The following is a 17,924-nucleotide window of genomic DNA, read 5'->3' as shown; positions in this document are numbered from 1 at the left end:
TTATGTGTAGAATTCAAATGGGTCCGATACGTTTTCTGTTCAGCGCCGACTCGCACATATGATCCGCTCTGTGCTCTCGTGTCTCTGGACACTCAGACTGTGTGCACTGCGAAGGGTCAGTGACACTGACTTCATTTGCCTCAAAGGAAAGGATATTTACACTCTGAATCGTTCTCGATCCCCTATATAGTGCAGTATGTTCCATTCACCAAGCTTCAGCGTCTGTTTATAATGTAGGGGGCGGAGCTTCAGATTCTAGAGCGCATCTGATTGGACAGAAAATCTGATGAGAAGCTGAAGTTCAGAGGGATGTCATCAAAATCATTGATCGATATTGGCAGAAGTGAGAGACTGTAAGTTTTGAACGCTTATATCTCCTAAATGCGAATTTTGTCATTATTTTGGAGCACACTAGTTTATATATAACAGTAAGGCTAACATAGTCATACTAAAAGCCAATAAACTACAATTTTGATTTCATGGGGACTTTAAGAAACAGAAGAGCTACAGTTGATCTGATAAATACGAAATAGCTAGCCTGTTGTAACTGAGTCTGGGGAAGGTTCATTCACAGCTCATTTCCAAAGGGAAGTCACCAACGGACGTCGCTCAAATGCCTCTGGGTGCAATTGGATAGACCTAAAACCAATCAGAGCGATCGTCATCGTGTAAAGCCCGCCTCAACGTTTGTGATTGGTGCCTTGATTCGGAAAAACTGGAAATGGGCTTGAATGGGCTCTTGGCCAGACGGACTTTCGTCAGGGTTTTCCCAGGCTAGGAAATAGCTGATGCAACAGTGTAAAACTGACCGTGACGTGCTCAAAGTCCTGTCCGAGTTCAGTGGAGCTGGCGATGACCTCCCTCTCTGCTATCCACTGCTCGAGTTCATCCACCTCACGGTTGAGCTGAAAGAGCCAGTACTGCTGCTCCAGACGAGACTTCCTCTCCTCCACCAGGTCCTTCAGAGACACGTACAGCCTGTCGATCTGAGACTGACGCTTACTGATCTGCTCACTGAGGCACAAGCATACACACACATACTTGGATTTCATTCAAAGGAAAAAAAATCAGTGAAATCTGTTACTCTTGAAAGCTTTTATCACTGGAATACAAAGAAATGCTTGATGGTATTGACATTACTCAAAAGTGAAAAGCCTAAAGAGTGTTGTGTGTTTGATTTGGTCAGTTACAGTTTTCTTTACAATGTGTGCTGCTCTTCGACTGTAAGGCGATTGCTGAACATTTACCAGTCCGGATGTCCGAGCTCCAGAAGCTGTCTACACTGCTGAGACAGCAGTCCGATGGTCTCCGCGTAGTCCTCTATGGTCTGCTCCAGCGCCAGCTGTTTCTTCAGCAACTGCAGAGTGCTGGCTTCATCCTTAACAGAGAGAGGGCACAGCTCAGATACACTCATCACTCAGCAGCCCAGAACACTATCACCTTCTGCAGGTGTCCTTGCCAGACACTAAAGGTTCCTGAAAAACTGCTGTCTACACAGGTCTCAACAATGAGGATGTTTCTTTCTAATCACCCAGCTGGATGAGTAGTTCAACTTGCACTTGCACTGTACTTATCCTGTCAACATTTTCCCACCACATAATATTGTAATTATATATATATATCCTCATCACCGCCGCCGCTAAGTGCTGAGTCTCCTCGGGAGACCGGTCTCTCACACTGGTGCTCTCGTGGGTCCAGGAAGGGAGAGTCGCCGGACCCGCGGTCTGAACGGAGAACACGCGTGACGCCGCTGACGGGCTAGGATGCCGGGCCGCTATTCCCCTCCGTTGTCGGGGTCTATAGAAGAGGACCAGCCGCGATGCAGAAGCCGCCGCCCCCTTGCGCCTCAGACTCAAGGAGAGAAGCGCACCGCCCCCTTACCTGGACCCATCCCATCTCTTCACCACCCTTCCTTCACGATTCCCTGGCACAACGAGGACACCAGATCCCCTTTTATTTGAACACTTTATTTCCCCATTTTTGGACATTTTATGTTTATTTAAAGCTGCAGTCCGGCACTTTTTTGGGTTTAAAAATATAAAAAAAGACATTTTTGAAAAAAACCTTAACCAGCCAGTGTTCAAAACGATCTGCTTGCCTTACCTCGATTCAAAACGGTAAGCTTGTAATAATGATTTTAATTCCAGTGGTACTGGAGGATTTCCGCGGGAATTTCGAGCATGTCTTTGCGTCATTACGTCACTTCTGTACACATAGAGAAGGAGTCCCCGGCTAGCGTGTGTGGATGATGGTGGAGATTTAGCTTAGCACTTTGTATGGCGGATCCCGAAAGTTTAAAGCGACAATCACCAGTGACAACTGGAGATTCACCAGTTGTAAAACCCAAAGACTTCGGACTTCAGAGTGGCTACAGAAAAAAATATATTTTTCACGTTTTGACGTGATATAAGCAATCGTTAGATTTAATCAGCATGATATAGCCTACTGCAATGCTTCCCCCCACCCCCCGAATTTGGTCAGAACAAAAGTGAATGTTACTTACTTGTTCAGATGACATTTTCCTATGAAAATTCTAATGTTGACACTTTCAAAAAGTATACTCTGAGATTGCTGATGACATGACAGTAGGCTACAGTATCCACAGCGACGCGGCAGCCTCAATACATTGTGTTCATCCGCGCTGTTTCATGCCGATTTACTACCCACGCACAGTTAATAATTCCGCAAATAACTGCAATTGCAGATTTCTAACAGAGATGGCGACAAAGAGGAAAAACGACGGACTGCAGCTTTAATTTAATAAATGCTCTCCGAGTCTTGACACCACTCCCACTGTGTCTGTCGTTTGCTCCTCCCGCCACAATATATATATATTAGGGGTGTAACGATACACGTATTCGTATTGAACCGTTCGGTGCGAGGCTTTCGGTTCGGTACGCATTACAAACCGAACCGAATGGTTCGTTGGACCACTTTTCCTGCCGTCCAAAATTTAGTTATTTCAAATGTAGGCGCGCACAGGAAGCACGCTCATATTTTTGCATTATTTTTTTATTTTCTTATTCACTTTTTTTTGCAACACTTGCTCTAGCTTGTTTCCTATTTTAGCTTTCTACACACACACACACACACACACACACACACACACACACACACACACACACACACACACACACACACACACACACACACACACACACTGTTGGCTCTGTGATGAATTGCTATTTTAAGTCGCTTTGGATAAAAGCATTTGCTACATGTAAAATGTAATGTAAAATTTCTATGAGAAATATGTATATACCGTATATGATAACATATATAACCTAGTATTCATATAATACATAAATAAATGTGAAGATTTTTTTTTACAAAAAACTTTATCTATATGAGCCAAATAGATAACACTTTATTCATCAGCATTATTTATGTATTTGATACAATTTAATTTGAACAATATTTGTATTTATATAATAAATATATATATTTTTAAGAGTTATAGAAACATCATCCTAGTATGGCTGTATGGCTGTCTGGATACCCCCCCCCCCCCCCCCCACACACACACACACCCCACACGACCTCCCTGTTCTCCTCTCCTACCTTTCCCGTCTCCTCGTTCATCATGTGCAGTTCCTGCTCGCTGAGCCAGGCTTCCACTTCTCCCACATCAAAGTAGTACTGCTGCGCCTGGTACATGGCATCCAGCACGAGCTGGCGGCGCTCCGTCTCGACCCACAGCACCTCCCACAGGTGATGGAGCTGCTCCATGCCGTCCCTGATGCTGTCTGCCTCTGGACTGCGGATGGACGCGATCACGCCTGCTCGCTCCAGAACATCCTCCACACGCGCACGGTGACCATGAAGCTCTTTCTGCAGACTCTGAGAGAGGAGGTGACCATGAGAAACAGATTCATCTCTATATTTTTCTGTCGAGTACTCAAAGAGGAAAAATAACATGGGATGTTGGTGTCCCTAACAGCCGTTTTCCCCACCGACGTTTTTGAAAAAAGTTGCCAGCCAGCACCAGCATTTTTAAATATTTTCACTAAAGTTTAATGGCCCCTAGAATACTTAGTTGTATGGATATCTGAACATGCAATATATGCAAACATAGAACATGCGCTATTTTCTCAGCTTTTTGCTCAAACTATGAAAACTTTTTTTGCATATCAGTGAAAACCTGGAAAGTCGGAAAATACAGTCAATGATGTGGAAATGGATATCCTAACCTCCAGTCATTGGTCAACCTGCTTCACTAGAAAGATTATGCTGATCGACTAAAGACTGGAATATACTATACACATCAGAACAGATTTACAGAAAACATACACTTGCCGACTTTGTAAATGGTTCAGAGAAAAACTATGCATCATAACACTAAACGACAGAGGATAACGCACTACCAGACCTTCAAGAAGTTCCCGAAGCAAAAGCCCTGTTTACACCTGGCATTAAGATGCATTTTGGTTGATCTGATGCGATCAAGTATACAGATGTGTGCGTACTATGTGCGTGAGAACAGTTTCATGCAAAGTGTGGGATCTACCAACTTGTACTTATATACATAGGAAGGAATATGTGTAAATATAAGCACAACTCTGAGCTTTTAGGCTTTAATTAGAGTTAACATTATTTTATGTATCCATAATATTGAAGAGACTATTTTGAAGGATATTGGTTCACATATGCGCTTTTTGAGCAATTGAACTTAACTGAGACTGTCAAATCCAATATTGAGGTGTTCAGGTTTATTTTGATTTTAGAAAATAAACATGTGATTGCTCTTCTCACAAATAACAGTTTCTTGTTTTTCACTAATATGTCTCTGAGGTGTTGAGGAGTATTGCGTCTTTGAGCCTACATTCAGTACGAGTAAAATACTTAAGTACTGTTAAAATAAGATACTCTATTGCCTGCTACAGACCGTGCGATTTCGGTAATCCTATAAGATCTTAACGAATCACACTATACGACATGGATCTAAGAAACTTGGGTACGACGTGTATGTAGACTGTACGATGATGGCACCTATTGAATCGTAGGCTACGACACAAGTTAGAATAGATAGACTGAATGACTTTGGCAGTTGTGGTTTTTATGTGCGCTGAAAAAAAACAAGAGTAAGCGAAAGAGGAGAATATGGATGCGGTCATTGCTAGGGAAATGAGGCCAACTTGGCATGCATTTTGCAAATTAAGCTTGATGTAAGTAGTTTTAAGTTTTAGCGCCATGTCTCATTGATCAATAGGTCGTCGCAGCAAACACAATTGACTGAGATGATCACGCTAAATTTCTGACACTGTCAATTATACGCAGATAATCTAGAGGTAGAATGATGATACTACAAAAAGAAAGTGCCGCCATTTGTTTCTTGTGTCCTTTAATTACAAATACTCATTAGTAATTTCATAGTTCAAGCTATATATTTGCATAATTGCTACAAAGCTATAAAAGATAGTTGAAAAGACATTGGGAATGTAGCTATAGTGTCACGGCTGATCTCGCTTTGCTGGAAGATTTGGCAAACGGTGTGCAGAAAACACTTCCTCCAGTAGCAGATATTTCCCGTTTGTATGTTGTGACCCTTTTTTTTGGCAGCGATTTTAATGTCAAACCATTTCTTTTTTATTTCTGGCAGTGTTCTTTCCTCTGACCCAACAGAATTAACAGCAGCTGTTGTTTTCTCCCATGTACAATTTTTTCTTTTGTTAGTTGTGCCTCAAAAGTGAGTGACCCAAATAACACTTTTTGGTTTTCTTCCACTTGGCTCACCAGAAGTTTCTGATTTTCACTCTCTTTGCCATGATTTCAGTGAGGACATATACATTCACGTGATTTAAAAAGGTGTTGTAACTATATGTGGTTCATTGGCGGCGTTTTTGAATGCAAATGACCATGAATGTGAAAGAGTGCTTAAGCACATGAGGGATTTATCAACAGTGAATACTTACTGGTGCGCATGTTTGATAAACATGATTTTTTTTTACAATATAAATTTCATTCGTAAGACTAAATATACTAAATATTTAATTCAGGACTAAATATAGGGGTTTTCAAAGTCTAAGACAGTGGGCCTCCCTTTTGACACAACTTACCCAATGGCACCCCCCCTCCCCCCTCCAAAAACAAAACAAAAAAACACACCAAAAAACACACAAATAGCAATGTCAGACTCTTAACTCCTCACTTTTATCATTGTTTGTGTTAACATAAAAAGTGCTGAAAAGTGCAGGCCTCGTTTACACTGTCTATCAGTGAAATGTGACCCAATTCCGATTTTTTGCTCATATGTCACACAGATCGGATGTCTTCTATGACCGTGTAAACAGGAAAAAAACGCATGCATTCGGATATTTCGAGATCGGTTTCAGGCCTCATTCATATGTGGAAATAAATCAGATATAAATCAGATATGTGCCAATGCGACTGGCAAAAACAGACAGATCGGATTTCTGAGGCGGTTAAATGACGAGAGCAACCCGACTCGCATCTGCAAAGGGAAGGATGGCCCGACGAAACATCGTAGGAGAGGAATGTGGACAAACGTTGACGCATATCAAAGGTTGGCTTGCTCATCCTCAAATTTCGGACTCACTGCTCCTCGTTAAAGCCAATATTTAAACACAATATGCTCCCGCCAGTCCTGAGATCTCTCTCGCACACAATAACTGAAGCACATGCGCAGTCTGCAATGAAGGCACTTTTCGTCCTCCTCCACCTCAAAATCATGGTGATATTTGGCGAACTTTGCATATCGCAGAGCTAGCATCAAGCATATTTCGCGTCCGTCCATCTGTGCAAGAGAATTTAACCCTTTAAGCATGCGCGATGTTTCAGATATGGCAAGTGTAACATGAATCGGATACAATTGAAATAATGTGTTCGGACGGTCAAAAAATAAGATAAAGGTAACAAACCAGAATTGGGCATCAAGTCCTGCAGTGTAAACGAGGACTTATTTTAAGAATAATGACAATTTAACTTTTTACATTTATTAATTTAAACTAATGAATTATTAGGCTATAATTTTTACCACTCGCCGGGCACTTTGAAAACCCCTGTTTTAAGGCACTGTTGATGAGGCCCCTGGTGTTTTAATCCGTCTCTTTTGTCTACTTTCGACCACTTCTTTCCTGATTTCTTCGAGGGGAGGGTCTATGGGCAGGTAAATGTATGGACTTTTTCAGATCTCTGTTCTGACAGCCGCAATACCAGCCGGACGCTGTGAGTGTGTATTAGAATATGTTTTCATCTACCTCTGGATGTGGTCTAAAGTATTTAGCGTATTTAGCGTCATTCACGTGTGATCCGATCGACCAAAACACTTCTTAATACCAGGTGTAAACTGGACCAAAGTCACACAGAAACATCTGCCTCGTTACAAGGAGACATGACAAATGAAAAAAATGTCTATTAAAATCACATTTCCTCCGACTGGATGGAATCATAGTCGGAAGCTAAAAAATCAGTCATCATACACTATGCGATTTTCTGTGAAATCTGCCTAAAATCTGCAGACTGGCCCTGACTTTTGCTAACTACTATTGAGTCCGGACTGAAAATTGGGGCAACAATCTGGCCAAAAGATATGTAGTGTTTTCTAGCCTCAAGTCAACCAGCTAGACCAGCACCAGACTAGCCTAAACCAGCATAATCTAAGCTGTTCTCAGTAAGATTTTGATTGTCTTACTTGATTCTTCTTCATGAGTTGCTGTACAGCTTGCAAACTTGTCCCATGTTCCTGAGAAGTGGCCATTGGAAGATGCTCTTGTATCCACAACTGCGGACAAACACGTACGCAATATGTTGCGAGGCACGTTGAAAACACCAAAATATATTAAAGCTAATGGTTGTAATGAGGTTGTAAAACTCACAATTTCATCCTCAAGGTCACGGCCAACTTGGTGCACTTCTTTAGAGGCCAGCAGGATACGACGTCTCTCTTTCAGAGGCTCAATCAGTCGAACAATTCGCGTTTCCACACCGACTTGTTTCTCGGACACCTTTTCCATCACCTCCCCCTGTTGAGGGATGGAAGCCGCATGGACCTGCAGGTCTCCAACCTCTTTATACCACTCCTCCATATGACACTCCATCGTCTGTAAGCAAGAGAGTGGTGGAAGTGAACATGGTGAACGAGCAACGCTTGAGGTGTAGAACAGGAGAGAAAGTCAGGAGAACATAGTGGACATCCAAGAGAGCGGGACAAAGAAATACACAGTTCAGCACAGTTATGACAATATAGATAGTGGGAAAGAGGAGAGGAAGAACACCAGAAAGACAAGAGGAGACAGGAAGTGAGTTATGACATCATCATAAACCTTTCAAACTTCCAAAGAAAACGTGTTGGCTTATTAAAGTTCAAATGTGCTTGTAAAAAGTTGAAGTCATTGGAAATGGCAAACTAGGTATGATACCAAAGATATCTTCAGCTCATATACTACCGTTCAAATGTTTGGGTTCAGTACGTTTTCTTTTTCTGGGGATTTTTTTACAATTATTTTAATGGATTAAATTGCTCAAATGTCACAGTAAAGATATTTATATAATGTACCAAAAGATTTCTTTTTGAAATAAAAAAATGTATCACGGTATTCACAAAAATAATAAGCAGCACAACTGTTTTCAACATAATATTAATAAGTGCACCAAATTACCATATTTTAATAATTTCTGAAACATCATGTGACACTGAAGACTGGAGTAATGATGCTGAAAATTCAGCTTTACTATAGCAGGAATAAAGTATATTTTAAAATGTATATAAATAGTAATACTATTTTACAATATTACAGTTTTACTTCAGTTTTGATCAAATAAATGCAGCCTTTGTGAGTATAAGAGACTTCTTTTAAAAAAAACATAAAAAAAATCTCTCCAATCTCAAACTTCTGAGAAAGATCCACATGACCCATTCGGGTAAGAGGTTACATCAATTAAGACACATGAAGTGACCTAGAGTAAATGACCAATCCAAACTCACATATCAAGGGCAGTTCTCATAATTACAATAATGAGATTTAAATTTGTGACCTATTATTATTCCGTTCTGAAATGAGAAGCAGCAATTCATTGAGGTAAGGCACAGTTAACATCAAACTAAAAGAGACTATAACTGCAAGTTTTTACTAGCATTATAAAATATGCAACTGAAACTTAAAAATAAAATAAAATAATAATGACTACTCAAAATGTTTCATTCTGACCGGCACACCTAGCATATGGAGAGACAGAGAGCTAACAAACTTTTTAATTACACTAAAGTTACTGAAGGGAAATTTTTCTTTAGTGACAATTTGAAATATGCTGATGTATAAAAGGATAGGAAATATAACCACACACTCCCATATACACATAGGACCGCATATGATGCACATATGATGATATATATTCTGGTGAAGATTGATGGGAATTTAAAGAGAGTAAAAGCAAACTGAAAGAATGAGAGGGTGTGTGCAAATAAAGAAAGCGAAATGAAGATGCTACAATACCGCTGATGGTGATGTGGATGGAGTGACGTGGGGACAGAGCTGAAACTGAACTCAGATCAGCTGAGAGCCATGGCATGCTGTCAGAGAGGAGAGCCACACCAGCGACATGAAATACACTCATACGGTGGACAGTGATGAGGCTCATATTACCAGTAAATGCAGCAGTGGAAAATAAAATAAAAGTCTTCAGCACAGGAATCGGAAAGAAATAAAGAGCAAATTAAAGGCATGTTGGAAACCAGCAGTAAGTTCTGGAGGAAACATCATCTTGACGCTAAACACTGAAAGCTGCTGACACGCGTGACTGTAAAAGAAAGAGTCTAGACCTGTAGTTTCTTCAGCTGCTTGTTGACCGTGGTGAGGTCCTGGCCGTAGTCCACGTGTGCCAGCTGTCCCTCGAGCTGCTGCAGTCGCTGGTCCAGGCTGGAGTAGCTCTGCACCAGCAGGTCGGCCCGGTTGGCCTCAAACAGCTGCCGGGCTTTGGCTTGTGTGGTGCTCTCCAGATCCTGCCAGCACTCACGGATCTCCTCCAGTTTCTTCTTCACCAGCGCGCTCAGCTCCGGCTTCTCCTGCATTAACCGCTGGCCCTCCTGAGAACACAGAGAAAAACATCAGTATTCAAGGGTTCAAAAACTGTAAAAGATAACGATAGACAATCGAGGAAGAGAGAAACACATCAGTATTCAAGGGATCAAAAACTGTAAAAATAACGATAGTCATTCGAGGAAGAGAGAAAAATATCAGTATTCAGGGGTTCAAAAACTGTAAAAAATAACAATAGCCAATCAAGGAAGAGTGAAAAACATCAGTATTCAAGGGTTCAAAAACTGTAAAAAATAACGATAGCCAATCGTGGAAGAGAGAAACACATCAGTATTCAAGGGTTCAAAAACTGTAAAAAATATGATAGCCAATCGAGGAAGAGAGAAACACATCAGTATTCAAGGGATCAAAAACTGTAAAAAATATGATAGCCAATCGAGGAAGAGAGAAAAACATCAGTATTCAAGGGATCAAAAACTGTAAAAGATAACGATAGCCAATCGAGGAAGAGAGAAACACGTCAGTATTCAAGGGATCAAAAACTGTAAAAATAACGATAGCCAATCGAGGAAGAGAGAAAAACATCAGTATTCAAGGGATCAAAAACTGTAAAAAATAACGATAGCCAATCGTGGAAGAGAGAAACACGTCAGTATTCAAGGGTTCAAAAACTGTAAAAAATAACGATAGCCAATCAAGGAAGAGAGAAACACGTCAGTATTCAAGGGTTCAAAAACTGTAAAAAATAACGATAGCCAATCAAGGAAGAGAGAAACACATCAGTATTCAAGGGTTCAAAAACTGTAAAAAATAACGATAGCCAATCAAGGAAGAGAGAAACACGTCAGTATTCAAGGGTTCAAAAACTGTAAAAAATAACGATAGCCAATCGAGGAAGAGAGAAAAACATCAGTATTCAAGGGATCAAAAACTGTAAAAAAATAACGATAGCCAATCGTGGAAGAGAGAAACACGTCAGTATTCAAGGGTTCAAAAACTGTAAAAAATAACGATAGCCAATCAAGGAAGAGAGAAACACGTCAGTATTCAAGGGTTCAAAAACTGTAAAAAATAACGATAGCCAATCGTGGAAGAGAGAAACACGTCAGTATTCAAGGGTTCAAAATCTGTAAAAATAACGATAGCCAATCGAGGAAGAGAGAAACACATCAGTATTCAAGGGATCAAAATCTGTAAAAATAATGCTAGCCAATCGAGGAAGAGAGAAAAACATCAGTATTCAAGGGTTCAAAAACTGTAAAAAATAACGATAGCCAATCAAGGAAGAGAGAAACACGTCAGTATTCAAGGGTTCAAAATCTGTAAAAATAACGATAGCCAATCGAGGAAGAGAGAAACACATCAGTATTCAAGGGATCAAAATCTGTAAAAATAATGCTAGCCAATCGAGGAAGAGAGAAACACATCAGTATTCAAGGGTTCAAAATCTGTAAAAATAACGATAGCCAATCGAGGAAGAGAGAAACACATCAGTATTCAAGGGATCAAAATCTGTAAAAATAATGCTAGCCAATCTTCCAAACAAGATTCCCAAATACTGCTGCCCTTGTAAAAAGAAGTGCATTCTTTTTGCATTCTTTTAAACCAGATATTATATACTTTAAAATAATATAGTTGTGAAAAGTGAATTTAATGTTTTCTGACACTTACTGTAATTGCATGTTATTTAAAAATGTATATTATATGTAATTCGCTGAACTTAAGAGTGATTTTTTGACCTATTTGAGTAGGATTTAAGTGCATCTTTAATGTCATTTCATAATTACTTCTATTGTCTTTGAAATTTGAATGTACTGACAACCATTTACAGTCAATTTAATGTAAATTCTATTAAAACTTGTATGGCATGTATTTAAATATATTTGTAATGAAGTAGCAAATTAGTGTATTTTACTGTACAGTTAAAATGATAATCAAGCACTTTACATGTGATTTATCTTAGTCAGCACACCAAAATAAGTGTACTTCTTTAAAGCACAACAAAAGAGACTAAAAACATGATTTAAAATGTACTTTAAACATGTAATTTCACATTATTACAAAGTGCACATTTTAAAAGTGTACTTAAGAAACATTCATGGTAATACTCACAATAATATTATATTATCTTCAAGAACTGTCTTTAAAAAAATATACTTTTAAGATTTGAAGTGCACATTTAATACAATAAAGTTTTTTAACAAGGTGTAGGAAGACATTTTTTTTTGCAAAACTGCTTTATAGATGAAATTAACTAATTTAATAACTGATCTTTACCACAGAACTGAATCAAAACTGAACTGAACAACAGCCGAAATACATAACTTTCCTGTTATCACTGTAAAGCTGATTTGAAACAATCTGTATTTTATAAAGCGCAATAGAAATAAAGGTGACTTGACTTGACACACCTTTAAATTTATATTTATTTGACTACAAAACGAACATGTAGTAAATTGGGTGAGTCATGAATCAAATCAATGAATAATTTTTTAACCAGTTCAATTAAACTGAAAGATTCAAATCACTCCGCTCACAGCTTATGAAAGTCAACGGCACATCTGTAAAAAAAGAAAGAAAAAATAAATAAATAAATAAAGCACTGGCTAATTCTGAGAGATGAACTAGTCTTTAGCACATCACAGTGATCACAGCTCAGTTCAACAGAGCGCTGAGGACTGTGATTCACACAAGTGCAGACGGCCAGGTCTGGACTTCATCCTATCTAAAAGAAACCTGCACCTGCGTCACTTCAGTTCAGCTCAGGACAGAGAGAGCTGATCTAACAACGAGAGCAGATGCTCCATCACAGACACACACAGATTAGAAAACTGCTGATATCATTTTGTTCTTAGACGCTCATCTGTGCTCCACATTTAGCTTTAAAAGCTAGAACTATACAAACTGAGCAGAAGATACTGTACATCTGGCATGATGGTCTGTTACTGCCACGATCACTATTACTGCCCGTGTGGAAAAGAAGTGAGCTTCATTGTCTTGGATGTGCACTTATTGTGTGCTTAAAAGTATTTAAAAAAAAAAAGTTACACTTTATTTTAAGGTGTCGTTATTACAGTGTAATTATACATTTAAGTAGAGAGTAATAATAATTTACTACATGTACTTATATAGGGTTAGGATTAGGATGTGGTAAGGGTCAGTTGCATGTACTGTAGTTATGTATAGTAAATGCTAGTAACGTGTAACAAGGACAGTGTTACCTTAAAAAACTACAGCATAAAAAAGCGCTGGAGACTTAAGTGGGAAGGCCAAGGTTGCGTCACACTATTAGTATATTCAGTTACACTTTATTTTAAATGTTACACTTTATACTACATGCACTTTTATAGTACAACTATAGTAAGTGTTTCACTACAAAGTACAATGTAACTACGTCACCTTAACATAAACTATTTATTCTTTCTAAGTATATTATTTCTGTAATAAGTAAGTACTCTTGTTAAAAGTATGTTAAAGTGTACTTCTTTTTCACAAGGATAGTGATCATACTCAAATCACTAACCATAATTATTAAGATCTGGCTTGTAATTTCCACCAGAACACCGCAGCAATCGCACAGCAACACTCAAAACATCGAACCAACCACATAGCAACACCCTGGCAACACCCTCGCACAATGATGACAACTTTTGCATGGGCAAGGTCAAGGACCACACACATTTTCTGTATAAAATATAAAAACCTATTTATATCTCAGTCAGTGTTTCTTTGTTTCATTGCTAAATTGTGTTCCTCGTTCGCTATGAATACTCTTGTGCACAGGGAGTTTTTGGAACATTTTTCCATATTACAGACAGTGCCAATGTCTACAGAAGCTGGCATGAGCGCAGACTCACACACACATTGTCCCTCCCCCACCTGATCACCACACAGACCATGGGATCCTAAAACGCACATCCACATACATACATACATACACACACACACATACACATACAGCATCCCTCCCCCAACACAGCAAACCATTATAATTCACCCTCTCTGTCTGGGTGAGGGGGAAGGGGTTGTACAGCGATACAGCAGTGACCATGGAAATGATGCCCATGAGCACAGGAATCAGACCGGCTGCTTCCCACACACACACACACACACACACACACACACACACACACACACACACACACACACACACACACACACACACACACACACACACACACACACACACACACACACACGCGCGCGCGCACGCACACACGCGCACGCACACGCACGCACACACGCCGTCAGCCAATCAACAACATCACAGGCTATCTGAGGTGTGTGTCTGAAAAAAACAAAGATGGAACTGAAGTATGTAGCAAATTTTTTTTGGTGTAGGTGAAACAATTTACAATTTTTTAATCAGGATTTCCTAGTAAATTTCACATTACATAAAGAAACAGCAAGTAAAACATGAATTGAGTGCAACATTTTGAAGTAGCGAGACTAAAATGTATGTTCTTGTAAAACATACCCCAATAATTTGTTTTATTTAACTTTGAAAAGCACTTTTTACAGTGTATGTACAGCGTACTGTTAACAATATGTTATCTAATTAAAGCATAATTACATAATATACAGACAAATGAGCTAATTAAACCCTTGACCTTTTTAAACCGACAGCTTCATTACGGGATTAAGCATTAGTAATTTTAAAAGAGGTTAGCACCTTTATGAGTCCTGCCCGAATTGCAGTGCTAAATAAAAAAAAGCCTTATTTAAATGACAGCTTAACCCAGAATGACGGCAAAAGACAGTTTAGCTCACAGGAAAATGAATTATTAGTACTGCATTAAATTATTACGTTGTTTAAATTAATACATTTCTAGCTAACTGTGTGATTTGTATATGTACATTTAAAAAAATACATAACTAAGACATTGTAATGCAGACACATGCATTTTCTGTGAAGCTGCTTTGAAATTATGTGTATTGCAAAAAGCGCTATACAAATAAATGTGAATTGAATTGAATTACAACAAAATATTAATGTTATTACTACTTATCAACATGGAACCTTATGAGTCTGAGGCGATCACGTGAGATTTGCATCCAGTATATCCATTATAACCACATTATCAGTGGTTGCATATGTGTAACCTTCATGCGTCACACTGCAACAGCTGCCGCCAAGTCTTTTATTTATTTATTTTTTGATGTGAGAAGAGAGCTGTGAAATAGGACAAGTGATCTCTAAAGGTTACATTAGCTGTGGTATTAGAAATGGTTTCACAGACATATTTATTGTTCTGTATGCCTGAAGGTGAGAACAGAACACGGGCTGAGCAAGACGGGGAAATCACATGTCCAGTTACATTACATAGAATAAGACATTTGCATTAAGCATGAAGCCTCCTGTTTGCGTTTTGACTTTAATTTCCTAACAATTAAGAATTCCCACGATTGTAAAGCATCCAAACATTATATTTTAAATGTCCTTTTATTTCCAGATCCAGCTTTTTGGGTGTTTTTGGAGCATGGGAAAGCAGCACTATAAAAATAAAGGGTATTTATTGGCATTAATGGTTCCATGAATCAATGGGACATTTCTACAGCACATAAGATTCTCTATAGTGGGAAAAAGTTCTTTAGATTATTAAAATGTAGAAAAAATGGCTCTTTTAAGAACTGTTCACTGAAAGGTTATCTATAGCATTGCTGCGAGAAAAAAACAAAACTATTTTTAAAGGGATAGTTCACCCAAAAATGAAAATTCTGTCATCATTTACATTTACATTTAGTCATTTAGCAGACGCTTTTATCCAAAGCGACTTACAACTGAGGACTACAGCAAGCGAGTCATCGTGAAGAGGCAAAAATAACGCAAGAAGTGCTCAAAATACAAAGTTCAGGCATTGCTCAGAGTAGCATAAGCCAAACAAGGGAGGATTACTAACCCTCAAGTTGATCCAAACCTGTATGAGTTTCTTTCTTCTGCAGAACACAAAAGAAGATATTTTGAAGAACATGGGTAACCAAACAGGCCCTCATTGACTTCCAGAGTATAAAAAAATGCAGTGGAACAACTTGAGGGTTAGTAAATTATGAATTTTCATTTTTGGGTGAACTATCCCTTTAAGAGCGTGCGAGCTACAGAGACGAGAACTGTAGAGGTTTTGGTCTGCAGTGGAGCCGCTTCACGCAACAGAACTGGGTTAAAAATGGTGCTGCGTGAGGCTTTATGTAACATCTCTCTCTTGATGACAGCATTTCTCGTTCTCTGCCTCCTCGGGAATCTGGCCTGAGCTTTCCCAACATGCACTGGATGAGCACAAAGGCACAGCGTTGACTTCTGCGAACACTTGAGAGAAGAGTTGGTGTGGGAGGAATAAGACATAATCTGTGTCTGAGTGTGTAATGAGTCACAATGAAGGACTCTTGAAGTTTCATCAAAGCGATATTGTCACTGCGATTTTGCATGTCCTTTCAAGATGGCGGCGAACTAAAATCCTATTATGTTGGCAATTAATATGCAGAATACCAGCAAATCACGTGTATGCGAGTACACAAGGTACCGAATATACACAACATTGAACTAGCGAGGTGCCATATTGCTCTGGGAATTAGTTACCCCAGGCCCAGCTGTTAGCACGATTCCCAGAGGAGCAAAACATAATAAATACCCTCCAGGAAACTGTGTTTTGGCAGAGGGCTGGAGATAAATTATGCTAATTTAAAAAATGTCCTTAAAAACAATATTTTAAAGCCAATTTTTTTTGAGAAATGGAGTAGCACTAATTGAAGCTAGATTAAGACTTCACACAAAACGCATTTTAGCTTTGAAAAACGTGAGACGCGGGCAGTGGAATGGGGAAAAACCACAAGGTCTCGAGATGCGTCTTTTAAAAGTTGAAGATTGCGAGATGCGTCTTTTAAAAGTTGAAGATTGCGAGATGCGTCTTTTAAAAGTTGAAGATTGCGAGATGCGTCTTTTAAAAGTTGAAGATTGCGAGATGCGTCTTTTAAACTGTCCCTTTAAGTGGGGCCAGAAAAAAATATATATTTTGATGAATTCCTTTTTTTTTTTTATAACCTCTGTAGTAGTAAGTTCTAGTTATGTTAATTTTACGGGCAAGAGGTAATTTGGATGGACAGTTTGTCTTTATGAATTACTTAAATGGAAGTATTTAATATAGAAGGACAACACTGTATATAGTTTATATTGTTTAGGGCTGTCACTAATGATTATTTTGGTAATCGAGTAATCAGTCGATTATTTTGATGATTCATTGAGTAGTCAGATATTTTTACGGGCAATAAAAATAGACCTAAGCCTTTAAAATGACTAAATGCATATGAGGCAATAATATTTGGTTCAAAGTAAGTATCAAAAGCAAGTAATCATATGGTTTTATAAAACAACACTGTTTATATTATGTATATTAAGTTATTTTTAACAATCACCTTATGCAGTATAACAAATGCCTGCAGAGGGCGCCGACGGCCTGGAGTTGTTACACTTTACAGCAGATCAAATCCTTGTTTAATATTGGCCAAACGACATTTAATTCAAATGTTTACTTAATCTTTAATATTTGGCCACTTCTTTATGATAAAAATGCTCGAAGAATATAAGAATATGTGCATATCAAAACATGCAAACTCAGAGGGCACTATGCTATAGTGGGGGTTTTAAATGGTTTTAATACACTGTGCAGCTTTATAAAACGGTCTAATAATGCGCTTCATGGATTCTCATCTGTGGAACGCACCACTTCCGGTATTTTGCCCGTTACTCGACACTGTAATCAAGGATTTTTTTTAAATCGAGGAATCGTGACAGCCCTAATATTGTTAAAAAAAATATTGCCGTCATAAATGTTAAAAATGCATCTGCCAATCGAATGGGAGCCAACACATCGTCCCTTAACAGAGAAGGTAATTTCCGGAAATATATGTGCATTAATCTACAGTATAGTCTCAATA

At 38.8% G+C, this 17,924-nt stretch overlaps 1 protein-coding gene across 1 annotated transcript in view; it reads right to left on the bottom strand.

Annotated features, from left to right (window-relative positions):
- The window catches only part of sptbn4b (spectrin, beta, non-erythrocytic 4b), a gene marked incomplete at its 5' end in the record, with an annotated part of 77,229 nt that overhangs the window by 13,940 nt on the left and 45,365 nt on the right, over positions 1-17,924 (bottom strand). The window contains 6 exons of the mRNA XM_079621488.1: positions 810-1,014; positions 1,248-1,378; positions 3,562-3,840; positions 7,652-7,741; positions 7,836-8,060; positions 9,779-10,042. Of these exons, the coding sequence (XP_079477614.1) occupies positions 810-1,014; positions 1,248-1,378; positions 3,562-3,840; positions 7,652-7,741; positions 7,836-8,060; positions 9,779-10,042 (1,194 nt within the window). The remainder of the gene's footprint in view (positions 1-809; positions 1,015-1,247; positions 1,379-3,561; positions 3,841-7,651; positions 7,742-7,835; positions 8,061-9,778; positions 10,043-17,924) is intronic.

This window comes from Phoxinus phoxinus (genome assembly GCF_949152265.1).
Source record: "Phoxinus phoxinus genome assembly, chromosome: 8".
In the NCBI taxonomy this organism is placed as follows: domain Eukaryota; kingdom Metazoa; phylum Chordata; class Actinopteri; order Cypriniformes; family Leuciscidae; genus Phoxinus; species Phoxinus phoxinus.
Note: the sequence above shows the minus strand (reverse complement) of the source record. Positions and strands in the feature narration are given on the sequence as shown.